The sequence below is a fragment of the Lissotriton vulgaris genome, chromosome 1_1 (genome assembly GCF_964263255.1).
Source record: "Lissotriton vulgaris chromosome 1_1, aLisVul1.2, whole genome shotgun sequence".
Classification (NCBI taxonomy): domain Eukaryota; kingdom Metazoa; phylum Chordata; class Amphibia; order Caudata; family Salamandridae; genus Lissotriton; species Lissotriton vulgaris.
In genome coordinates, this window is record NC_141685.1 from 77,891,306 (window position 1) to 77,917,602 (window position 26,297).

At 47.0% G+C, this 26,297-nt stretch overlaps 1 protein-coding gene across 1 annotated transcript; it reads right to left on the reverse strand.

Annotated features, from left to right (window-relative positions):
• Positions 1–386: 386 nt before the first annotated feature.
• Positions 387–25,476, reverse strand: LOC147737407 (uncharacterized). The gene is made up of 4 exons (XM_086923917.1): positions 25,261–25,476; positions 23,486–25,008; positions 22,918–23,401; positions 387–491 (listed from the first exon to the last, which is right to left on the reverse strand). Exons 1-4 carry the CDS (start codon positions 25,474–25,476, stop codon positions 387–389), a joined length of 2,328 nt encoding a protein of 775 aa, XP_086780043.1.
• Positions 25,477–26,297: the final 821 nt, after the last annotated feature.

The following is a 26,297-nucleotide window of genomic DNA, read 5'->3' on the forward strand; positions in this document are numbered from 1 at the left end:
CGCTTTGGTGGCGACTTGGCGATTGTGCGGGGTACCAGGAAGGCTCACCGAGGAGGACCCAAAATGGCGGCGGCTCTGTGAGGTGATTGCCACTTCCCATGTGTGGACCGAGGTCTCGAGACCCCATCACAGACGCCTGTATCCAAGACTCGGACTGACCTTGTGAGAGAGGTCTGGACAGCGCTCACTGCCCTGCGTGTGCTCTGGCTCCCCGACCCCACTGCCCAGAGAGCTCTCCAGAAGCGAGGTCCTGAACGGCTGACGGACCACGCAGAGATTGGTCGGGGCTCTGGGGGACCAGCGATAGCTGTCGCCGAGATGGGGAAAACGAAAGGAAAGGGGGATGGAGCGGCCGACCCAGAGGCGCTGGACGGAGTGGATCATGATCACCCTGCCTCCAACGCATGCAGGACCGCATATTGGAGGCCATCACCACCACAAAAGACGCTCTGCAGCAGGACATCGCTCAGGTAGCGACCGGCCTGGGTCTCCTGAAAGCGGAACATGACAAGCTTAAAGACAGGGTCAAAAGCGTAGAGATATCCCTGCAAGAGTTGGCCCCGGATCACAAATCGCTAAAGGGCCAGATGGTGGATGCTCTGGACAGGCTGAAAATATTGGAGAGGAGGGCCGAGGACGCTGAAAATAGGAGTAGGCGCAACAACGTTCGTTTGGTGGGCCTTCTGGAAAAAACCGAGGGGGACGACATGGTGGGCTACCTCGACAATTGGCTACGCACTGAAGTAGCGCCGGAAGGACTCTCTCCCTTCTTTTTACTAGAACGGGCCCATAGAGTCCCGGCCCGACCACCGGCTCCTGGCCTGCCCCCTCGCCCGGGGGTGATTAAGCTGCTCCATTACAGAGACCGGGACTGGCTGTGCAGAGGGCAAGGGAGGCAGGACCCTTCCAGGTGGACAATAGCAGGGTCACCCTGTTCCCGGACTACACTTTCGAGACCCAGAGGCTCAGGGCCAGTTTCCTATCGCTTAAGCGTGAGCTCCGTGGAGAGGGCATCAAATATTCCCTTCTCTTCCCAGCGAAGCTAAGGGTGGTGGTGGACGACAACTCGCTTTTCTTTACCACCTCGGCAGACGCTTGGGCATGGTGGGACACGTACAAGGCCGGAACGGACGGAGCCAGAACCAGGGCAGAGGAGGCTCAAAAGAAGCAGCCGACCAGGAAATCGCAACGTATCCGCAAGAATCGAAGGAGAACTGGGAACCATCAGTGTCGCAGACTGAGGAGGAACGTAAGGCTGCCCTGCAGGCGGTGGTGGACTTATCGGGGGCACCGCGGAGCCAGTCCGGGAAGGGCACGGACTCAGAGGAGCAGGGGACAGGGTCGGAAACAGAACTCTCAGAATTCGGAGGTGCCAAGGGCCCCCGTTGTAACGCCACAAACATCAGGGGAGATCGTCGAGGCCTGAGACACTTGCTTTGGAGAACAACCTGATGGTCTAACACTGGGGCGCTGTGCCCGTGAGTGCAGCTTCACGTGTATGTGGGAATTCGAGAGTTTTCATGGGGGGATTATGGGGCGGGATGTACTGTTCTTGTTTGACGAACTCCTTCGGTATTGGACCGCGCCCTGCTGGCCCTTAAGGTCATTGCAGTGGAGACTGCGAATTGTAGTCTTTCTTTGAGGGGTTTACTTAGTTGCAACAGTTTGGATGGGTTCTCTTCCAATTGAGGGGGGTCCTGTCCTGGGGGGGTGGGAACCGAGAGTAGTTGGGGAAGCTCAGGTTGGGGCAGGAGGGGCGGGGGGTTCTTTTGTCTGGAGACGGTGGGGGGCACAGATTTGGGTTGGCATGAGCGCATGGTCGAAGGTTGTTATTGTTCTATCTGGAAATGCAAGGGAATATGGCTAATACGGGAGCTCTGAAATGTGTAACCTGGAATGTGCGGGGTCTACATACTATGGTGCGCAGACACAAGGTCCATGCTTATTTGAAACGTAGGGGGGTACACATAGCTTTTCTTCAAGAGACGCACCTCACGAAGCAGGAGGGGGGGCGCTGCAGAAACGGTGGAGAGGGCAGTTATTTCATACGTCTTATTCGGCCTTTGCAAGGGGCGCCTTGATTTGGATACGGGCTAGGGTCCCCTTTCAGACTTAGGGGCCGAATGGTGTCCTTATGTAGTGTGTATGCTCCGAATGTGGATTTGCCCGCTTTCCTGACAGCGCTCTCGGGCAAACTGGCGAGTTACTTGGCGGGCCCTGTGGTCATGGGAGGGGATTTTAATTCAGTAGTGGATGTTGCCTTGGATAGGTCTCACCCCCCATTACACTCATCACCGGTGCATAGAGTAGCAAAGCGGAGATTAGACTGGCAGGAGAGTTGGGATTTGGGAGATGCCTGGAGGACACTACACCCCACGACACAGGATTACTCCTTCCACTCTAGCATACACGACCTACATGTTAGGCTGGATGTGTTTTTGTGCTCTTCACCCGTGCTTGCAGCGGTAGGGGGCGCGGAGTACTTGGCCCGCACGTTGTCAGATCATAACCCTTTGTTATTGTCCCTGAACTGGATGGTCGATATCTCTAGTGTCCCAACTTGGCGACTACAACCTGATACTTTGGATGATCTGCTGTTTAGGGAGGCCTTGGGAGAGCGAGTGGCTCGGTACTTCGAGGAGAACAGTGGCTCCACATCCAACAGGGCTGTGGAGTGGGATGCATTTAAGGTGGTGGTCCGGGGGCACTGTATTGGGACCGTTGTGGGGGCACGCAAGACATTGTTGGACGACCTCGATCGTGCGGAGCGCAGACTGAGGAATATAGAACGAGAGCGCCCAAATCATCCCGAGCTTCAAAAGGGGGTTTGTGAAGCCAGAGAAGCAATGGCGGTGGAGTTGGAACGATTACGTAGTTTCGATCACAAGGTCTATCTGACTAGGGCGCATGCGGAGGGCAATAAGGCGGGGACAATGTTGGCTTGGCTTGCCAATCCGCTTCGACGAGGTACCCCAATCGTGTCCATTCAGGAGGAGGGAGGCGGGCTTTGCCACACCCAGGCCGGGATCCTAAAGAGGTTCAGGGCATATTATGGAAGCCTGCATGAGAGCGGGCCGACGGGCGGGATAGAGGAACTGGATGCCTTCCTTGGGGGGCTGCAGTTGCCGCAACTAGAACAATCTGAGGCCGAGGAGCTGGGCCGCGCTATAACGATTGGAGAAATAGGGTGCGCAGTGAAGCAGATGGCTAGGAATAAAACCCCGGGACTCGACGGCTTGCCGATCGAGTTTTACAGTAAATATCTGGAATACTTAGCCCCGCAACTACAATCGGTTTATAATGAGGCGCGGTCGCGTAGGAGACTGCCGCACTCAATGTGCGAGGCCCTCATGGTCCCCTTGTTGAAACCTGGTGGGGCGAGTGATGCCCCCTCCTCTTATCGACCATTATCAATGCTCACGACGGACTACAAGATCCTGAGCAAAATCCTGGCCAATAGATTGCTAATCCACATGACAGGCTTGATCCATCATGATCAGTCCGGCTTCATTCCAACGCGAAACACCACCCATAATATCCGTAGACTAACTGGGTTGCTGGGAGCTCAGCTGCCGGAGGGGGCTACTCCATTAGTGTTCTCCATAGACATTGAGAAGGCCTTTGATAGCCTAGAATGGGAGTATTTGTATGGAGTGATGAGGAGTTTCGGGCTTGGGGAGGCCTATATCGGCTGGACCAAAGTCCTGTATGCTGAAGCCACAGCGAGGGTTCGAGTTGGCTCGCTGATCTCGGACTCGTACCCGGTGCGACGCGGCACTAGGCAGGGCTGTTCACTTTCCCCCCTCTTGTTCGCGTTAGCGATGGAACCTTTTGCAGCGGAAGCCAGATCTGGACGATATTATAAGGGACTGGTTTATAGAGCCAGGCCGCACACCATCTCGCTGTACGCGGATGACCTGTTGATGTTTTTGGCGGATGCGGAGGACAAACTGTTGGGAGCGAGGCGCTTGCTGGAGTTATTCGGGCGGTTGTCGGGCCTGAAGGTCAATTGGACTAAATCTTGCCTGTTCCCGCTGAGACGGGGAGAGCCGTGCCCTCTCACCGCACAGGAACTCAGGTGGGAACCCCATTGCCTGCACTATCTGGGGGTTTATGTGTATCACACGCCTGCGGATATGCTGGATGGTAATATCACCCGGTGCATTAACGCCTTGAAGGGGTGTATGGATTTCTGGGCCACCCTCCCACTCTCATTGGCGGGCCGTATTTCCTTGCTAAAGATGGTAGCACTCCCTAGGTTGTTGTATTATTTTAGAACCCTGCCGATATGGATACCTGGCTCAATCTTCCGCCGTTTGAGATCACTGATTATAGCATTCCTATGGGGCACGGGTCGGCGGCGAATAGCGCTGGACACCCTCTTGCGACCCAAGGATGAGGGAGGCATGGCAGTGCCTGATTTTGAGTGCTATTATTTAGCGGCTCAACTACAAACTTTTACACAGGAGGTCGCGCGAGTGTATCGAGGCCCGGAACACAGTAGGGACGAGGGTACCCCGCGGCATGTACTTGCGTATATTACGCTTCACCAGAAATTACTGGTCGGGGACCTAACGATGGAGGAACAGACGTTTCGGCTCTGCTGGAACCAGGCGCGCAAACGAGCCAGAGTCCATCGAATGTATGCTCCGGAGATCCCGCTGGGCATGATTACAGCCCTGCCCCATGGCGGGGATTGGTCGAGATTGCTGGGGTGGGAGGAAGCTGGGGTCCAGATGTTGGGCGACCTCTATGAAGACGGAGTCTTGCTTCCGTTACAAGAGCTGCAGGAGCGTTTTGACCTGCCGAGAGGAGATTACCTTCTACACGCGGCAGTGACTGGTGCCATGCAGGAACACTGGGGCGATGGTCTACAGGAACCCGCTACCTCTATGGCGTGCCAGTACACTATGATGGCGGCGGGAACCTTTAAGGCAGTGACCTGTCTATATTCCCGAATGTTGCGAGAGGCCTTGCCGCCGCTCACTGCCTTGAAGACTAAATGGGAACTAGACCTTCAAATGGAGATTCCGGAGGCCACTTCGGGCCAACTGCTGCGGAGGGCGCGGAAGAGCACAAGGAACGCCAGGTTCCAACTCATTCATTTCTATATTATTCATAGGGCATACCTTACACCGGGGAAACTGAAACAGTATTTTGGAGTGGACCAAGCAGCCTGCCCTAGGTGCAATGCACTGGAGGCGGATTTGGGACATATGCTCTGGGATTGCCCTAAACTGGAGGAGTATTGGCAGGGGGTTGGAAGGGCACTGAACAACGCCACAGCTAGAGAGATACAATACACCAAGGCAGTGGGAGTACTACACTGGTTTCCACATATGCCTAAGAATAAGACGACCAGCAGGTTCATAGATATGGGATTGCTACTAGCGAAGAGGGAAATAACCAGGAATTGGAAGTCCAAAGTGGGGCCCGCGTACAAACGTTGGTTTAGTGAATGTTCGAAGTGGGCGGCGTGTGAAAGTACGCTGCGGTATCAGATGGCTAGGAGGACTGCGGATGAGAAAGCTTTGGAGAGGGCAACGGCGTGGGAGATGATAGTGCAGGCACTTCGGGATGGGGCTGAGGAGGAGGATGGGGATGACACGGACTCTGATACGGCTGACCCCACTAACACGCCAGGGGCGCACCTTTAGCGAAAGTTTAATTCCTTCTTGCACACACCAGGCCTTACTTTCTCTGAGATTCTATACTAGCGCTGCCACGGGGGGGGGAGGGACTGGGGAGTTGGGGGGGTGGTTGTTAGGGGGAGGGGTGAAAAATCAAAAGCAGTGCACGTCCTCCTTTACTATCGAGAAACGGACATTGGGAGGAGAAGCAGAAGAAGGACATGTTTTCGACGCGGCTCGGCTTCCTGATTGGGGGCACGGGCAGCATGATGGTGGGAGTGGTCTAAATGGATGCCGTCTCGCTGTATTGATTTATTATTCATTGCTGTAATGTCTATGCAACTTTTTGGTGCTGCAATAAAAACGATGTTAAAAAAAAAAAAAAAATCATAGCCCGAATATCCTGGACGTGCTGCTAGGGAGGATAGACCCAAAACTGTGCTGTGTCCAGAACCACTCAGATGAAAAGGAGCTTATGGGAGGGAATCAGTTGCGACTTCAGCACGTTAACTGTGAACCCCAGCAAATGCAGGAAGTCAGTCTTAGTCTGGAGGAGGGAGACGACAGCCTGGGCGACCTCGCCTTCAACAGCCAGTCGTCGAGATAGGGGAAGACTGAAACCACTGATCTGCGCAGATAAGCTGCGACAACCGCCATCACTTTCGTGAACACCCGGGGGAGGGCTGGTAAGGCCAAAGGGGAGCATGGTAAACTGAAAATGCGTGTGGCCTACCGTGAACCGAGGTAATGACGGTGGGCAGGCAAGACGGGGATGTGAAAGTAAGTGTCCTGCAAGTCCAATGCTACCATCAAATCTCCAGGCTCGAAGGCAGACAAGACCTGAGCCAAGGTTAACATCTTGAATTTCTCTTTTAGGAGGAAGCGGTTGATGTCCCTGAGGACTAAGATAGGATGCAGGCCTTTGTCCTTCTTGGGTACCAAGAAGTAGTGGGAGTAGCAACCCTGACCTACTTCTGGCACAGGGACGCGTTTGATAGCTCCCTTGGCAAAGAGATCCATAACTCCCTGGAAGAGAAGGGCCAAATGATCCTCCGACATGGGATGAAATCACCACAAACGGCATGACCCTTACGCACTCTGCTGCTTGCGGAACTCCGCGTAGACCGCCAGAGTTTTTTTGTCACTTTGCGGAGTTCCTCACTGAGGAACTCCGCATAGGCTTAATCTTATCATGAAAAAATAGATATCAGTCATATGTTAAGAAACAAGGGTGAGTAGAAACCTTTTGGGTGGAGTAAAATTTAAGACATTATTGTGATTTTTAGGGCAATTAGTTGATTTTTGCAAGCACTAAAACGTCTCTGTGTAAAGTAAAGACCTTGAGAGTTTTGTAACTTTCAGATACTCAAATTGTGGATTCTGTTGCAATTAAAAATATTTCCAGGTCTGAAATTTCTTTGGAGGTTGCATGCGGGCAGCCTATGTTATCCTGCAAGAGTTTCTTGATGAACTCTATTGCAACTACAATATGTGCTCTCTCATGTAAAGTCAGTTTGTTAGAAGCTTTTCTGCAACTCAAGATACGCCTTACTTTTCACCTCATGTGCATGCATTTCTCATGTTTAGTGAGATCTCCTTTCTGAGTAAAACGTTTCTGGCTTTTTCCTCCTGTATAATGCTTTAGTCCAGTGTGAATTCTCTCATGTGAAATGACATTGTAATCAAGACTAAGCCTTATATGACATTCAGAACACACATAAATGATGTTCACTCTTCTAGTGAGCACCTTGCACCAGTCCAAACAACCCTTATGGTGATGGTTGTAAAGTCAACCTTTGTAGCAGGGATTCTGTACCTATACAGAACTGTGCATAGAAACCCAGAACCTCAGTGAATGAGGGTGTGCCAAAAACTCACCTCAGGATCCAAAATCCCCTACCAGACTAGCAATCAATGTCTCATTGGTTCTTTCTCATCCCCAATGATTAGACAACCCAGAACATGAACTCAGAACACCTCAGGTAAAGTGGAATAAATGAACACTCTTTCGTCATACACATATCAGTCCAGAACGAGGAGTAAATGAAGACACCTGCAATTTTGAAATGTTTATTTCTAATGCCGTGTTCTCAAGCGCAGTGTCTTAGATAATACAAGGAAACATATTATCAAGAACAAGGTTATCAGCATTGTTACTATTCCATAAAATACAAAAGGAGAAAGCATGTCAAAATGCTAATAGTAAAAGGTTACATTAAACGTAAGTTTACCCTCCCTAGCCAGTATATTATATCTAAAGAAGGTCTCTTTTGGGTTTAGAAGGGCAGACCCATACCTCTTTTTCTTAGCAGAAACGGATCACATCATCTCCTGCACCAACACTCAGCATACGAATCTCCATCAAGTGTGTTTTACTTCTCTGTGCAGTGCATTATTAAACCCGCTCAAACCCAAAGTTGGCCACAGCTGCATATGTGTTATGTCTAGACCGTGCCCTGATCAACTCGAACAACAAGCACTGTGTTGGAAAACCTTGAAGGCCTCGGCACTCACTGTACAGACATAGATTATCAAGCAAACCTTGTTATTCTCACGTCAAGCAAAATATGCAACTGGGTGAAAAGCTGTAATAACATAATGTGCCGTGTGCAGAGGCAGCAGAAAAGGAAAATGGTGTTTAAACTTGTAAAAAGCTCATTCTAACTTAACACACTGTGAAGGTATAATTACAAACATGTGACACCTTATAGACCAGCTATCCTAGGGGTAGCATGGACAGAGCAGTCTTAGGCTATAACTCTAGAGGGCGTGTAAAGCCAGCTGTTTTACCATACATAACCCCTTGAATACCAAATGAAAGGACACCACACAGGATATATATAAAATATATATGTATTTATTCACTAACCCACTCCTCTGAACTCTTTATGAGGACAGAGGCAAAAGCACATAACAAGTTACACTTAGAAATACTTTAAATAGCACAATTTACAGTTAGGCCCTAGGGGCGCGTAAAACCATATACTAAGTAAGTGGTATAAGAACCACGACTGGTGAAAGGAGAAGGCCTAGGGTATCGCTGGGGCTACACTATCTGACCCTTAGGTTAGGAGTAGGAGGCCCACAGGCGGCGTGTGCAGAGTCGGAACACTCACGCGGGAGTCAATAGAAAGTCTGTGGGAACTTAAAAGGTAAGTAATTATAGTTTTAGGACACTTCGGTTTAGATAGGAGGAAACTACAAGCAAATCTGGACACTAGGATAGTCAATCCCTACAGGAGCACCGAAGTACTCGCGTTACCTCACCCACGGGCTGCGGGTGCATAGGTGTCAAAGTGTGTCTGGTTTCGCCGTTGATTCCAATGGAGCCGTGAAGAAAGATGCTGCAGGCGACCAGGAGGAAGATGTCCGGGTGGATCCAAGGGTGGATCGAAGTTGAAGAAGGACCTGAAAGCAGAGGGGACAGAGTCTAGGTCACTAGCCAGTGACCGGGTGGAATCAGGAAGGAACCAGACGTCGTCGAGGAGCAATCAGGTGCTGTCGTGAAGCTGGTCTCTGCAGCCACGCGGACCAGGTGTCGAGGACGACCAGGCGCTGGAGAGGAGCTGTCCCACGAAGGTTTTCGCAGAAGGAGGGGTCGACTTCAAGATCGGAGCCAACAAGCCTAAGCAAAGGCAACCCACGCAGGATACACAAAAGGCTTCTGGTGCAGACCAGGAGGGTCTGAGGTACTTCACCTTTTCAGGGAAGCAAGTGCCAGTCTGGAGCAACCAGACCAGCGATGGATTTCTTAAAGGATCGTCGTCACAGGGCTACTAGCCAACTGGCCAGCAACCGGGACAACGCTTCGAGTAGAACACAAGCAGAAGGGCCCCACGCAGAACACGTGGAGTGTGGAGGGCTGATCTTCGGTGCAGGTGGTGCTCATTGTCGGGGTGTCTCGGTCCCCAGTGCACAGCTTCGAGGGTGCCTCAGGAGCTGCGCTGGTAGCAAGAAGAAGGACTTTTCAAGATGTCCGGTCCACGAGGTCCAACGCCATCCAGGTGCTCATCTGTGCTGGAGTCGTGCAGTGGGGTCAGAGGGCTCAGGGAGTCAGGATCTTGTCAGGCTATGAGCTCGGGTTCTGGCGGGAACGGGGGAAAAGCAAGCCGTCGAGTTTCTGGGTGGTGCCTGGTTGCCCAGGGTGGTCACTCCTTGGCCACAAGGGAGATTCTTCAGTCTTCAGCTTAGGTGAATGTCGAAGGGTCCAGAGTTTCGTCTTCAGTTCGATTCCAGGATTAATCTAAAGTCTCCTGTGTCAGCTCCTATCTTTATACAACTAAAGTGGGCTGGTTTACCTACTAGGTCCCTCCTATGGGTGGGACCAGGAAGGGGGGTGGTTACACCCCCTTCCTTTGTCCAGTTTCGCGCGAGAGCTGGGGCAGGGGTGCCCCAGCAACCGGTTTGAACTGGGGTATGCATGGAGCACCTAGAGTGCTCCAGGCAGTGTGTTTCTTTTCAACCCTCCCTGTCCTCATACACAAACTCCTGTCTGGGGCGGTGCTCGCACCTCTCCAGGCAGGAAACCTATTGTCCAGGCCTCCCTCGCTGGAAGGACTCCCAGCAGCAGAAGGTCAGACTTGTGTCTGGGGCAGCAGCGTCCATTTTGTAACGCTGGGGCTCTGGTTAACTTCAACCGTGATCGTCAGAACTAACATGTCTTCTCCCTCTAGAAGGGGGGAATGCTACCCCCGTCGCCAGAATTGGCGAGGGGGTAATATTCCAAAGTGTATGACACCTTACACGACATGTTTCGATAAAGCCAAACCAAAGTTAGCATTAACCGCGAGGATTATAATGCACTTAAGAGTATATGGTTTGGCAATATCATAGAACAGCTATAAGGAAGTAGTTCCGAACGCTGCAGACAGGCTCAGCTCATGCTAGAGCACCATCTCACATATAACCAAGCACTCTGCCTTCAGGATTGTTAAGGCCTGCCATAGGAGTGACTTATAGGTTACTATGTGTCTATATGTATGTAGGTATAGGAATACTACACCTAAGCAAGGGGTGATTACACAACCTTGCCCCAGCTGAGTGAACAGCCAGTTGTGTCTATTTGGGTGGCCAGCCAGGTGTGGCATAATACATGCTGCAGCCCCTGGTAGGCCTTGGTTGCACCTATGCCCTGAGTACCTAGGGTACACTATACAGGGACTCATAAGGTGAACCAATATCCAATTGTGTATGTACCTAAGGTACATGGAGTCTGTTTTAAGGAGAGAGACCATAGTTGGCCTGGGATCCTGCTATTCAGGGCCCAGGCTAAGTCGAAAACCAGCTAAACACTAGGCAAAAAGTTGGGGGTAACCATAGTCAGATATCCACATTCCTACAGTGTGTTTTCTTATGGCGCTTGTAACCATCTCTACCTCTGAATCTTTTCTGACATTTAGAGGACTGATAATTTAATTCACCAGAGTGGATTCTCACATGTTCAGTGAGATGAGATTTTTGGCTGAAACATTTTTGGCATTCGGAGCACTGATAAGGTTTTTCCCCAGTGTGGGTTCTTATATGCGGAGTGAGACTACTTTTTTCACTGAAACATTTGTCACATTCAGTGCACCGATAATGTTTTACCCGAGTGTGGGTCCTTGTATGTTTAGTGAGTCTCATTTTGTCACTGAAACATCTCTGGCATTCAGAGCACTGATAAGGGTTTTCCCCAGTGTGGAATCTCACATGTGCAGTTAGAAGTGATTTAAGTTTGAAATCTTTTGGGCGTTCAGAGCACTGATAAGGTTTTTCCCCAGTGTGGGTTTTTATATGCAGCGTGAGATGTCTTTTCACTGAAACATTTCTGGCCTTCAATGCACTGATAAGGTTTTTACCCAGTGTGGGTTCTTGTATGCAGAGTGAGACTACTTTTTATACTGAAACATTTCTGGCATTCAGAGCACTTGACGTAAATAATTAATTTACTCTCTTAATTTCTATGCAGGTAAGTACTTAATCAATAATAACTCAATCAGAAGGAAAGAAAACAGAGTCCGTGGTGTTAGAGTTTCTAAGGGTTTTATTCCTCATAAAGGAATCAGGATATCATGTTCTGACCACCACAGGGGTGTCAGAAGGGATAGATGAGCGCGCTCTCGTTTATTATCAATACATAGCTTATATACTTGATTTATATCATAGGAGTCAATGTAAGAGGCGTAACAGCTGAGAGAAGACAAGATAACAGTATACACGTGGTACTAGTATATCATCAAAAGGCGTAAACTAGGCGTGAACCAGAGGTGTGTGCTAGAAACGTCACTGATAGGTGACGCAAGTGGGTGGCACCAAGGGGTGGTGCTAACAGAATGTTGCAATGTCAGCAGAAAGTCGGAAGCTTGGATGCGCGCGCAGCTGCATGACGTGTGATTGACGGGGTGCAGGGGACTTGACATTTACACTGACGGAAAGAGACAGAAGTCTGGCATGTCAGATCAACTTGTACTTCTATCATATCTGATATCTGATGTTTAGGAACTATACTATCTGGGCGGAAAGGTCTCTAGGGCAGAAGCAATTCTATGCTAACTGTGGATGCGTGTATAAGCGCCTGAGTGTCTACATGTGAAGCGTGGGGCACGGGGCCTTCCATGGAAGCATGGCAACAAAGGCTATGAATTACTTGCATTAAGACAGGTCGGCCTTTTGGCTCTGCAGCTGGGGAGGATGTTTACAGGATCTAGTAGGCAGGAATGTATTCTCGGGGAGCGGAACAGATAACTCGAAGGTTATAGTCAGTCTTGGCAGAAAGCAGGCTGAGCTGAGCGCGAGGGGCCGTGCTGAAAGTAGGACAGAGTTCACGGGTACAGAGGTAGCCTGGGCAGAGTCAGGAGCCACAAAAGAGGTTCAGATGGCAGGAATTCAGGGCCTACTCTTGCTAGAGCAGGAATGCATGAAAAGTGTACTACAAAAAGACGGTGGCATAGCATACTTAGGAACGGACTATATAATCCATTCATGGTGGATCTGAAAGAGGACAAGTTAACGGTGGACGCAAATGTATTTGCGTCTTCATAGCTGGCACAGGAGGGAAGTTACATGCACTTTAAGCTGGTACATGGAGTCGGTGGGGTACGCGCTAGGGAACACAACATGGCCAAAATTTAATTTTCCTCATTCCCTCCTTGTTCCCTACGGACCCTTCATGAAATATCGATCCTCATGAATCGATCAGTCTGTTCTTGTAACATCATTTGTTCTTCTTTCTTTCGGTTACGTTTTGAGTAAAAACTGGAATGTTCAATACAAGAAGTGGCACACAGTCCACAGATCGCTGGCCCACACTGTAGGCACAGGCAGCAGCTGAATACTAGGACTAGGCCAATGCCTAGGAAGGATAGGATCTTCCATCCCCAAGCTGTTAACGTTGTCCAGAACCAACCGGACCAAGTCCAGGCGCCTGGAGTCTGATGTATCTGATTTGCAATCTTATGGAGACGGGTGATAGCTTGATATACAGAGGGTGCATTTTGTGGGATGAAAACACAGCAGCTTGACCCGATGACCTTACAGGCTCCACCTCTATCTGCCAAGATGACGTCAATTACAAGACGATTCTGAAGGACAACAACCCGCATAGCGGACTGCTCTTCTGTTAAGTTACCTAGGGCTGAGGTAGTTTCATTTACTACGGCTTCAAGTGTTCTAGTTAATCTGCGTATTAATTTACTATTCTGGACAGGGCCTAAAAAGAAAAAGAATCCTTTATTAAAATCAGTGTACTGTTCCCATGCCGTTTCTGTGTAGTCGACAAGTGGGATGTCTCTTCTGGGTCTGTTCTTTACTAGATTGGTATTTCTATGGTAATCAGAGGGAGCTAGAAAAACAGGTGGTAGGAGGAATGCAATGTAACAGGTACCATCCCAATCTGGAGGTAGACGAATGTATGCGGTATGACCACAAACAAAATAAGAATGACTGGTAGCTTTGAAAGATGATTTTCCATCATCACTGAATTCGACCACAGTAGTACATTTACTATGACCTAAGTGTACTGAACCTTTCTTCTTGATACATAATTCACCAGTGACTGGCAGTACTGACATAATCGGTAGAACTGGTGTGGCTTCGGATTCGACAGTAAGAATCATAAGGCTAATTGTATAATTACCTAATCCATATACTTCATTTTCTAGATCAGTTCCTATTCTAGTGGGGAGTCCCTCCTTATCTGGGTAACAGACGTCTAGTAGGACCAAGTTCAGGTTTCCCCAAACCCAACCCCCATCGAAAACAGCAATATCGGGATCTAAAGAATTAATTATCTTAAACCATGCTCCGCAGGAGCCATTGTGAGAGAACGGGTACGGAAAGAGAGGCAGGGCTCCCTTATAATTCTGGTAGGGAGGGAGTCGGCCACATATCCAGCAATTTGTAGCATTGTTAGTTTGATGAGAATGATGTAACATACTAATGAATGTATTGTTGCGCAGCGCGAGTCTGTAGGAAAGCTCATGAGGAGGTAACTCACTAAAAGTGTGTTCATCAGAGACATTGTAAGCAGATTGTTCACGCTTGAAAATAGGATAATAGATAGGTAACAAGATGCTAGCAACAATGATTAAAATACTGAGAATAAACATGATTATAAGTGTCACTATGCAGTGACTACGAAGTGATTTGCAATATGTTCTTTTCTTTTCTTCTCTCTCTCTAACTCGATCTAGGGGATACATGTCAGAAACTATTTAACCGATTCACCTAGGGGAGGACTTAAACAATTAAACTGTCTGACTTGCTAGATCGCAATTTCATACGATATTGTTCTTGAGGAGTCTTTTCTCTTTTAACTTCGGTAAAGTCTTTGTTATCACAGTCTTTGGTGGGGGTGGGTGTGTCTTGTTCCGGTTTCAGTCCTGGGAATGTTTTGATATGGCTTAGGTGGACCCACCCCTTTCTGCCTTCCAACTTGACTGCGGTCTTTGTTGTAAGAAGAACGGTCTTCGGAGACTTCCAGCGGGGCTCCAATGGACTTTTCCTGTCGAAGTTTCGGACGAGGACAACGTCCCCGGGGCGGACGTCATGCGGCTTCACATCAGTGTTGTCAGGGAAGGCTGCGGCAACCTGTGAACGACATGATTGGAGTGCAGACATCAAGGAGGCAAGGTAATCTGTCAACATATTAGAATCAACATCGGTTATCTTTTTAGGAATGGGCGTCCCCCACATATTCGGTGGTCTTCCAAAAACCACCTCGTACGGAGATAGCCCTGATCTTCTTGAATGGGCGACCATTCTCATATAGAATAGTGCCACTGGCAGGGCGACTATCCAGTCGACCCCTTTTTCCTGACATATTTTGGCAAGGCGGATCTTTAATGTCTGATTATGCCTTTCTACAAGGCCTGCTGCTTCTGGATGTCGGACACAATGGAACTTCCACTGGTATCCCAATAACAAGGAAACTTGCCTCATTAATTCGGATGAGAATGGTTGACCGTTATCTGAGTACACGACACGAGGCATGCCGTATCGTGGGAAAAATTCACGAACCAACTGTTTGGCAGTGGTCGGAGCAGTATAATCTGGGACTGGGTATGCTTCGGTCCAGCGGGACAGAGCGCAGACAACTACGAGAACATATTTAAATCCTCGACAACGGTCCATCTGGATATAATCCATCTGGAGGACTTCAAAAGGGTGATCGGGAGGATGGAATCCACCTTGCTCTACAGGGACGCTTTTACCTGGATTGAACTGACAACAGATCATGCAAGTACGCACTTTCTGTTTTGCGGCTGCTCGTAAGTGTTTATTGTTCCAGAGATTTTGCAAACTGTCTAACATTGCTTTCTCTCCTAGATGGGCAGGACTATGTGCTGTATTTATCATAACTTGAACCATAGAGTCAGGGAGAAACCATGTAGATTTTCCCTTCGTCATCCAACCTTGATCTGTCTGGATCCCTCCTAGTTCGATCCATTTCTTTATTTCTTCTGGAGTAGCATGTGTCTGAATGTCGATAACATCTAGTGTGGGATCCCTGACTGTCATACAGTTTGTCGGATCTGTTATTTTTGTCGTATCATTTATCTGAGTGTCGGTCAGTGCTGTATGTTTCGCTGTCTGATCTGCCAGGTCGTTACCCTGGGAAACAGAATCTGTGGCTTTAGTGTGTGCTTTACACTTCATGACGGATATGGCTGAAGGCAGATGTATTGCTTCTAACAGTGCTTGAATGAGAGGACCATGTTGGATCTTTGTACCATGAGAGGTCAGAAAACCTCTTTCTTGCCAGAGCATGCCGAAGTCGTGTACGACTCCGAACGCATAACGGGAATCAGTGTATATGTTAACATTTCTGTTCTTGGCTAGAATACAGGCTCGGGTCAGAGCGATGAGCTCTGCCGCTTGAGCAGACAGTGTATCAATACGGTGTGTTTCTTTAACTTCAGTTTCAGTGGTCACGGCATACGCGGCCACTAACTCTCCTGTACTTGTTCTCATACATGAACCATCCACATAAAGTGTCAGGTCTGGATTTGTCAATGGAACATCTGTTAAATCTCGTCTGGGCTTTGTTACTGCATTAATGATTTCTATACAATCATGTGGAGCTGGATCTGTCATAACTGTAGGTAACAATGTCGCTGGGTTCAAGATACTGCAGCGTCTGATTTCTATGTGTGGCTGGAATAGTGTCAATTCGTAACCTGTCAGTCGTGCTATAGTCAAATGTTGAGTCTGGGTTCTATTTAACAAAACCTCTACAGAATGTGGAACTTGTACCGTTAACTGATGACCTAAAACAATTGAATCGCTTTGTCTGATTGCTAACGCTGTTGCTGCTACTGACTTTAAACATGCAGGGAGTGCCTGAGCTACTGAATCCAATGTACTTGAAAAATAAGCACAAGGCTTATGTGAACCTGCTTGATCTTGAGTGAGGACAGACAACGCTGTACCGTCACGTTCTGTAACAAAAAGTGTAAACGGTTTGCTGTAACATGGTGTCGCTAAAACTGGTGCTTGGCATAAAGCTTTCTTTAATTCCTCAAAGGCTTGTGTGTGTTCCTGAGTCCAAGGGAGGACAGTCGAAGTCGCTGCCTCCTGTGTCGTTAATTGAATGAGTGGTTTGGCTAGAAATGCATATTGAGGAATCCATTGTCTGCAGTACGAGGTGAGGCCTATGAAGGCCCGCACTTCCTTTTGTGTCTGGGGTCGTGGCATGTTGACAATTAATTGAATGCGATCGGGAGTGAGTGTACCCCCACTTTGGACAGCAAGTGACCCAAGTACACAACTTGCTGAACACAGAATTGTAGCTTTGAAGGGGACACCTTGTGTCCCTTGTCGGCCAGGAAATGCAAAACTGTCAGTGATGCTTGTTCACATTCGGGCTCACTTCGTGCGGTGATCAGTAGATCATCGACGTATTGCAGTAAAGCGGTATTAACTGGCATTTGAATACAATCTAGTTGTCTTTTCAGTGCTTGACTATAGATGCTGGGGCTTTCTGTAAATCCTTGAGGTGCGCGGGAAAATTTGAAACTTCGTCCATTTAAACTGAATCCGAAGAGATATTGGCTCTCCGGGTCAATAGGTACACTGAAGAAAGCGTTCTTGAGATCGATTACAGTAAAGAACGTTGCTTCTGAGTCAATAGCAGTTAATAGGGAAGAGATATCGGGGACCACAGGATACTGTGGTACAATACATTTGTTCAGTTCTCGAAGATCAATCACCAGCCGATATACTGGCGGTGCATTGCGGTCTGTACGTTTAAGAATTGGAATGATGGGTGAATTACAGATATTGGAGTCGGTCTCTACGACCACTCCTTGGGCAATAAGCTCTTCAATTATTTTCAGTAAAGCCACTACAGCATCGGGGGGTAACTTGTATTGTCTGATTCTGGGTAAAACAACTCCTGTCTTGAGTGTTACACGGTATGGAGTGATATGCATACAACCTACATCTGCTGGGCCTTTTGCCCATAAGTGATCTGGTACATTTTTCAATCTTACATCAAAGTCACGTAGAACATAATGACCCTTGAAATCCCGTAGAAAGAGTCTGACTCCCTCCGGGGAACAACATATGATAGCTCCTAGAGCTTTCAGTGTTTTAATTCCTAACAGATTTTCTGGACATGATTTCGTAAGTAACAAATCTGTAACTCGAGATAATGGACCCACAGCTAGTGGTACTGGTTCTGACACTTCATTTACAATAGGCTGTCCTGAAAAACCAAGGGAAACATTCTGTGAGCCTGAGAGGGGTGCCCCTGGAACTTCATTATGACTTATAGTAGTGCGACTTGCCCCTGTGTCAATTAAAAACTTTCTGTCTTTTCCTAATACGTGACTATGTACATAAGGACCTTCTTGATCTACAGGAATTTCGATAAGAGGCAAATCACCTTCCCTCTCTAGGCTGTTTCATGTATATCGCTGGTAATCTGGATATGCCGACTGGGCATACTGGTACATCTGCTGTGAGACTTGCCGAGTTGCGGCGGCGGGCTGTGTCTGAGCATGCTGTGGCTGTGGTACTGCTACTGTCTGAACTGTATGGGACTGATCATGCATAGGCTGTGTATTCTGCATTGGCTGTTCGTTCTGTGAGGTCTGTTGATGACCCTGTTCATGTCTAGGCGGACGCGGTCTTTCTTTAGTTTTACCTGTCTCGATGTTATGTTTCAGGACTGGACATTCATGTACGTAGTGACCTGGCTGTTTGCAATAATTACATGTCCCTTTAACGGGAGCGGCAGAATGATTGGTCTGGGCCCCACCTTTTCTGTGACCCTCGGCTGGAATCGTCTGAGCTACTAACATTTTCATTTTCGTGTCTTTCATACGTTTCTGTTCCTGATCTTGTTCTTCCCTTATTCTGTTCTGGTGATATTGTAACATTTGTAACATCTGTGATGGCGTATTTGCCTGCCAAGTACTTTCAACCTTGTACACTCTATTTTTAACTAGTGGTAGGGCGTTCTCTACTAATTTTGTTACAAAAAGGTGTGGATATGACTCGCTACTAACTTTTAGGCCACTATTTATGATGAAACATTTCTCGAATCTTGAATAAAAGTCACTAGTATCTTCATCTTGTTTCTGTTTACAGGACAAGATTGCGTCCCAATCTTCCTTTCTTGTTGTCAATAATCTTGGCAAAACCTGTACTATTAAACCTGGTAATGCTTTAGTCAGATCCCCAAGGCCTAACCCTGGGACTCGTTTGCTTTCTTCGTCTTCTATTTCCGCCCATGCTATCTTTGACTCTCCCACCTCCCAATCCTTCTCCTTTAATTTCTCGTAAATGCCCGTGGGCAACAGTACTTTCAACATTTTCGTAATATCATCATACGTGTAATCTCCCATCAGTAACATGTCTTTAAGCTCTCTGTGAAAACCTGCAGGGTCTTTATCATGGCACGGAACTAATTTCTTCATTTCTAACAGTTCTAACTTAGTCAGGGGTGTGTGAACATACACACGCTTCAAGCGTTGGTCCGTACCCATAACTGGGTGTACTTCTCGTAAGGGATTCTGACTTTCAATGCCACCACCGCATTGCATGTGGTACGTTTTTCTTTCTGGAGGCGGGGCGGGAACATATTCGGAGCTTAGGAAGTTGTAATACTTACGTCGTTGCTCTAGAATTATTTGTATTAATTTGGTACTAAAACCTCTCCATCTATCCATGAGTAGTGCTTCTAATGTCTCGTGTAAGGGACCTGGATCAGAATGATGATTTCTGAACTTGATAAGGAGGTGCTGAATCATGTATACACCTGCTATTTTCTGCTCTTCCGGGGAAAGGTTCAAGAATGTCTGTACTAACGTGTCATCATTATATACGTCTGGGTTTTCGGCCCATAATACGGCTGACCGGGCTAGTTCCTGTTCGTCCATAGAGTTCAGTACATGGTACCCCACTCGGTCTCGAAGCCTTTTATCAGTTTCCTGGAACTGATGTTCAGAAGAATTCGGATTTGTTAAAGCAGAGAAAAAAACTCTCTTGCTCTCCGGACGGATGCCTTTCCTAAGGTAGGCTCCCCTACCTACATATGCTATGGTATCTGTAGACCTTCCTGGTGCCTCGTGTTCATCTTCCTCCTCGGAGGAAGCTTTGTCACTCTCTTCCTGGTGTGCAGTCAATACTGCCTTTCTAATTTTCTGGGACATACTGGCTATGCAAGCCCCTTTATCGTGCCTTCCGTCTGCTATATTTTGACCCCACTTGTTTAATGCGTCTAATTCACTTTGATCTGTCCCGGGCCTGTCTCGTTCCCTTATTACACAATTTATGAAAAATCGTAATATCTGTGCTTGAATGTCAACTTTCTGTTTATGCATGGCAGCTTTAACGCTTTCGGGGTCTTTCCCTGTCAGTACGAACTTATATAGTCTGTCGAGAATTTCCTGCATTCCTACATAGCATAGCAAGTTATCGGTGGCAGATCTTAATCGGAGTGATGCTAATACCATTAAATCGTCTTTTCCGGGTACCGGATCATATCTACAAACTGACATCCTATCTTTGAATACGTCAAGCCGGGATGAGTAGGGGGACTGGAAAGGATTCTGCGTGTCCCTTAAATGCACTCTGTGTGTCGGTGGCGGGGTCTGTAGACCCGCTGTCGCACCTCCTGAAGCGGATGCTTGGGTATTATCTCTTCGCGGAGTCTGGATTTGGACTTGAATTTGTCGTTTAGTAAGATCAGGTAGGACTGGTTTCGGTAGGTCTGTTTTGAGTGGGGGAAGTGGCGGAGCTGGCGGAACAGTGGAGGTCTGTCGCGGTGCCGGCAGAACCGGATCTGGGGGCGGAGTGCCACCCCCGTCCCTGTCAGTAGGCAGGGCACGAACAGGCAGATTGGTATAAGCTGGTACTACATCCTCTAGATATGAATTCAGGAATATGTCTTTAGTAGTTTTATGCATTACTTTAGTTGGAACTAATGGTGTCGGTAAGTTTTTCGGTATTTCTGATTCAGTTTCAGATGTGCCATCTGCTGCAAGATACATACCGTTTACAAGATTATTTCGGGCACGGTCTATTTGTTCTGTTTTTACTCGGATCCCTTCAGTAACTAATTCGTTTTCCTGCTCTTTATCTGATTCTTTAAGTCTGTCTTCTCTACGAAGTGCTTTGTCAGCACGCTTACGTGATTCCTTACGCCAAAACTCTATGGCGTCCTTCTGAGATTGTCTAGCTTTCTTTTTCCATAATGCTTCTTCTACCCTCATGATGCACTCGGCATCCCACGTTCCGGTAACAGGCCATCTGTGTCTTTCGTCTAGGTGTTTGGTATAATCGGCCCATAAATCTAGATATAATATGGCATCTATGCCGTGTTTTTGATACATAAAATTGCCTGGAGTGTCCCTAGGGGGGATAGGAATTTCTTCCTCCAGTAACCCTTTCCTAGTTCCTATCTGTTTTAACTTGTTAAAGAATGGCATCTTGCTTACTTATTACTGAACGCTAGGTCTTTATTCCGTAATACTCTTGACAGCTAGATTATACGAGAAACACGATAATACACGTTTAAACAGTCACATTCATACCACAACATTAATCACATGAAAAAACATTGAAGACATAGATAACTGCCCCCTATACTAGATGTACTGCTCAACAGTACGGATACACTGGTGTAACAGTGCAGAAATTCGGAATACTTGATATACTGCTAAACAGTACAGATACACTGCCTAAAAACAGTGCAGACCGGACTTGCGTACCCAAACCCGTCTAGATACGACCCAGCAATGGTACTCACCGGGAAGCACGGAAACAGAAGGCCTCGGAAAACTCGACTGGACTCGACTCGGAACTTCGGAAAACTTCGGAGAACTTCGGAAAACTTCGGAAAACTGGTGGGCCTCTTCACACCTCGGACCTTGCTTCTTTCGGCTGGGCTCTGGTCGGGATCCTCCGCACTCCTCACCGCCTCGTCTGGGCACTGATCGCAGTCTTCGTCACCTCCGTGGGTCAGAGGGGGATGCAGGAAATCCTGCCAGTACACGTGTAGTCCGTCTAACTGATGGCAGGGGACAGAGTTTGCAACGCACCAACCGGCGCGTGAGGTGGGGGAGGGGTCCCTATTCGGGCGCCAAAATGACGTAAATAATTAATTTACTCTCTTAATTTCTATGCAGGTAAGTACTTAATCAATAATAACTCAATCAGAAGGAAAGAAAACAGAGTCCGTGGTGTTAGAGTTTCTAAGGGTTTTATTCCTCATAAAGGAATCAGGATATCATGTTCTGACCACCACAGGGGTGTCAGAAGGGATAGATGAGCGCGCTCTCGTTTATTATCAATACATAGCTTATATACTTGATTTATATCATAGGAGTCAATGTAAGAGGCGTAACAGCTGAGAGAAGACAAGATAACAGTATACACGTGGTACTAGTATATCATCAAAAGGCGTAAACTAGGCGTGAACCAGAGGTGTGTGCTAGAAACGTCACTGATAGGTGACGCAAGTGGGTGGCACCAAGGGGTGGTGCTAACAGAATGTTGCAATGTCAGCAGAAAGTCGGAAGCTTGGATGCGCGCGCAGCTGCATGACGTGTGATTGACGGGGTGCAGGGGACTTGACATTTACACTGACGGAAAGAGACAGAAGTCTGGCATGTCAGATCAACTTGTACTTCTATCATATCTGATATCTGATGTTTAGGAACTATACTATCTGGGCGGAAAGGTCTCTAGGGCAGAAGCTATTCTATGCTAACTGTGGATGCGTGTATAAGCGCCTGAGTGTCTACATGTGAAGCGTGGGGCACGGGGCCTTCCATGGAAGCATGGCAACAAAGGCTATGAATTACTTGCATTAAGACAGGTCGGCCTTTTGGCTCTGCAGCTGGGGAGGATGTTTACAGGATCTAGTAGGCAGGAATGTATTCTCGGGGAGCGGAACAGATAACTCGAAGGTTATAGTCAGTCTTGGCAGAAAGCAGGCTGAGCTGAGCGCGAGGGGCCGTGCTGAAAGTAGGACAGAGTTCACGGGTACAGAGGTAGCCTGGGCAGAGTCAGGAGCCACAAAAGAGGTTCAGATGGCAGGAATTCAGGGCCTACTCTTGCTAGAGCAGGAATGCATGAAAAGTGTACTACAAAAAGACGGTGGCATAGCATACTTAGGAACGGACTATATAATCCATTCATGGTGGATCTGAAAGAGGACAAGTTAACGGTGGACGCAAATGTATTTGCGTCTTCATAGCTGGCACAGGAGGGAAGTTACATGCACTTTAAGCTGGTACATGGAGTCGGTGGGGTACGCGCTAGGGAACACAACATGGCCAAAATTTAATTTTCCTCACACTGATAAGGTTTTTTTCCCAGTGTGGATTCTTATGTGCCGTGTGAGACTACTTTTTAAACTGAAGCATGTCTGGCATTCAGAGCACTGATAAGGTTTTTCCCCAGTGTGGAATCTCACATGTTCAGTTATATGTGATTTAAGTTTGAACTCTTTTGGGCATTCAGGGCACTGACAAGGTTTTTCCCCAGTGTGGGTTCTTATGTGCCGTGTGAGACAGCTTTTTTGAATGAAACATTTCTGGCATTCAGAGCACTGATAAGGTTTTTCCCCAGTGTGGGTTCTTATATGCTGAGTGAGACGGATTTTGACTCTGAAACATTTCTGGCATTCAGAGCACTGATAAGGTTTTTCCCCAGTGTGGGTTCTTATATGCTGAGTGAGACGGATTTTGTCACTGAAACATCTCTGGCATTCGGAGCACTGATAAGGTTTTTCCCCAGTGTGGATTCTCATATGTTCAGTGAGATGACATTTTTGGTTGAAACTTTTTGGGCATTCAGCGCACTGGTAAGGTTGTTCCACAGAGTGGGTTAATGCATGTCGAGATAGACTCGGTTTGTTACAAAACCTTTTCTGGCATTCAGCGCACTGGTAAGGTTTTTCCATAGAGTGGGTTAATGCATGTTGATATAGACTCGCTTTGACTCTAAAGCTTTTCTGGCATTCAGAGCACTGATAAGGTTTTTCCCCAGTGTGGATTCTTATGTGCCGTGTGAGACTACTTTTTAAACTGAAGCATGTCTGGCATTCAGAGCACTGATAAGGTTTTTCCCCAGTGTGGACTCTCACATGTTCAGTTATATGTGATTTAAGTTTGAAATCTTTTGGGCATTCAGGGCACTGATAAGGTTTTTCCCCAGTGTGGGTTCTTATGTGCCGTGTGAGACTGCTTTTTTGAATGAAACATTTCTGGCATTCAGAGCACTGATAAGGTTTTTCCCCAGTGTGGGTTCTTATGTGCTGAGTGAGACTGCTTTTTTCACTGAAACATTTGTCGCATTCAGTGCACCGATAACGTTTTACCCAAGTGTGGGTCCTTGTATGTTTAGTGAGTCTCATTTTGTCACTGAAACATCTCTGGCATTCAGAGCACTGATAAGGTTTTTCCCCAGTGTGGAATCTCACATGTGCAGTTAGAAGTGATTTAAGTTTGAAATCTTTTGGGCATTCAGAGCACTGATAAGGTTTTTCCCCAGTGTGGGTTCTTATGTGCTTTGTGAGACTACTTTTTAAACTGAAACATTTCTGGCATTCAGAGCACTGATAAGGTTTTTCCCCAGTGTGGGTTCTTATATGCACCGTGAGATCGCGTTTTAGATTGAAACATTTCTGGCATTCAGAGCACTGATAAGGTTGCTCCACAGAATGGGTCATTGCATGTTGAGAAAGACTTTGTTTGTTCCAAAACCTTTTCTGGCATTCAGAGCACTGATAAGGTTTTTCCCCAGTGTGGGATCTTATGTGCACTGTGAGATAGCGTTTTTCATTGAAACATTTCTGGCATTCCGTGCACTGATATGGTTTCTCTCCAGTGTGGGTTATTGTATGCCGAGTGAGACTGTTTTTGTCAATGAAACATTTCTGGCATTCTGTGCACTGATGAGGTTTTTCCCCAGTGTGGGTTCTTGTATGCTGAGTCAGAGTGCTTTGATTACCGAAACATTTCTGGCATTCAGAGCACTGATAAAGTTTTTCCTTAGTCTTAGAGTGGTATCTTGTATGCTGAGTGAGACTGCTTTTGTCTTTAAAACATTTCTGACAATCCGGGCACTGATAATGTTTGTCCACAGAGTGGGTTATTGCATGTCGAGATAGACTCCGTTTCTTACAAAAACTTTTCTGGCATTCAGAGCACTGATAAGGGTTTTCCCCAGAGTGAATTCTCATATGTTCAGTGAGATTAGATTTTTGGCTGAAAATTTTTTGGCATTCGGAGCACTGATAAGGTTTTTCCCCAGTGTGGATTCTTATATGCTCAGTGAGATTGATTTTTTGGCTGAAACATTTGTAACATTCAGAGCATTGATAAGGTTTTTCCCCAGTGTGGGTTCTTATATGCTGAGCGAGACTGCTTTTTTCACTGAAACATTTGTCACATTCAGTGCACCGATAACGTTTTACCCAAGAGTGGGTCCTTGTATGTTTAGTGAGTCTCATTTTGTCACTGAAACATCTCTGGCATTCAGAGCACTGATAAGGTTTTTCCCCAGTGTGGAATCTCACATGTGCAGTTAGTAGTGATTTAAGTTTGAAATCTTTTGGGCATTCAGAGCACTGGTAAGGTTTTTCCCTAGAGTGGATTCTCATATGTTCAGTGAGATGAGATTTTTGGTTGAATCTTTTTTGGCATTCAGCGCACTGGTAAGGTTTTTCCACAGAGTGGGTTAATGCATGTCGATATAGACTCAATTTGAAACTAAACCTTTTCTGACATTCAGAGCACTGAAAAGGTTTTTCCCCAGTGTGGATTCTCATATGCTCAGTGAGATAAGATTTACGCCTGAAACTTTTTTGGCATACTTTACACGGAGAGTGTTTTCCCCCAGTGTGGATTCTCATATGCTCAGTGAGATAAGATTTACGCCTGAAACTTTTTTGGCATACTTTGCACTGAAAGTGGTTTCCCCCTGTGTGCATTCTGTCAAATTCTGTGAGATAAGATTTATGGCTGTATCTTTTTGGACACAGGTAACTTTTTTCCCCAACTTCGGTTATTTTGCCTCGATTTTAGAGTTGTGCTTGTTTAGATAATGTTCAGCACTTATCTCTAAAAGAAATTGTGTGTAAATTTCTCAACACTTGAATTGAGCAAAAAATGTCGGGAAGCAGTCCTGTAACACCTGTTGAAGTTTTTCTAGCAGATAATAGTCTTTAGGTTATAACCTCTCCGGCAGCAACTTAATTTGTGACTGAAGTTTTTCTCAAATCGATTTGTATAGGTTCTTAGCAATACAGTAATAAGGTGTTAGTCTGATATTTAATTATTAAACTGATAAGTACCTTTTTGCACTGATGTAAGGGCAGTGACTGAGGGCGTTTGAACGGGCAGAGTACTATTGTGGATCATTAGTCGCAGAACATCAGTTCCTTCTACCCTTTCTATGTTTGGTGTAAGGTTAAGGTTTGTAGTTCTGAAGATGAGGATTTATTTACATTAGCTATAGCGCAACGGTGCTCCTTTAATCCATTTTTATATTTAACAGTTTTACATATCACTACTGCACAACAGATAATGTTGAGGCGATTTACATAGAATTACAGAACAGTACACAATAAAAAGGAAACAATCGGAGATGGTCATGAACACAATAAAGTGGTGAATTTTTAAGGTTTTCGCAAGAGTGAGCAGAGTGGGTCAAGGTGTTATATCCCGAGGCAGA

What these genes read in the sequence shown, in the direction of transcription:
- LOC147737407 (XM_086923917.1), bottom strand. Translation starts at nt 25,476, where the DNA reads ATGAGAATCCACACTGGGGGAAAACACTCTCCGTGTAAAGTATGCCAA. An exon ending in TGCGCTGAATGCCAGAAAAG is followed by an intron (nt 23,402 to 23,485) that starts GTTTTGTAACAA and finishes ATGCCCAAAAAG; the next exon opens with TTTCAACCAAAAATGTCATC. An exon ending in CTGGGAAAAAAACCTTATCA is followed by an intron (nt 492 to 22,917) that starts GTGTGAGGAAAA and finishes TTCCGCTTTCAG; the next exon opens with GAGACCCAGGCCGGTCGCTA.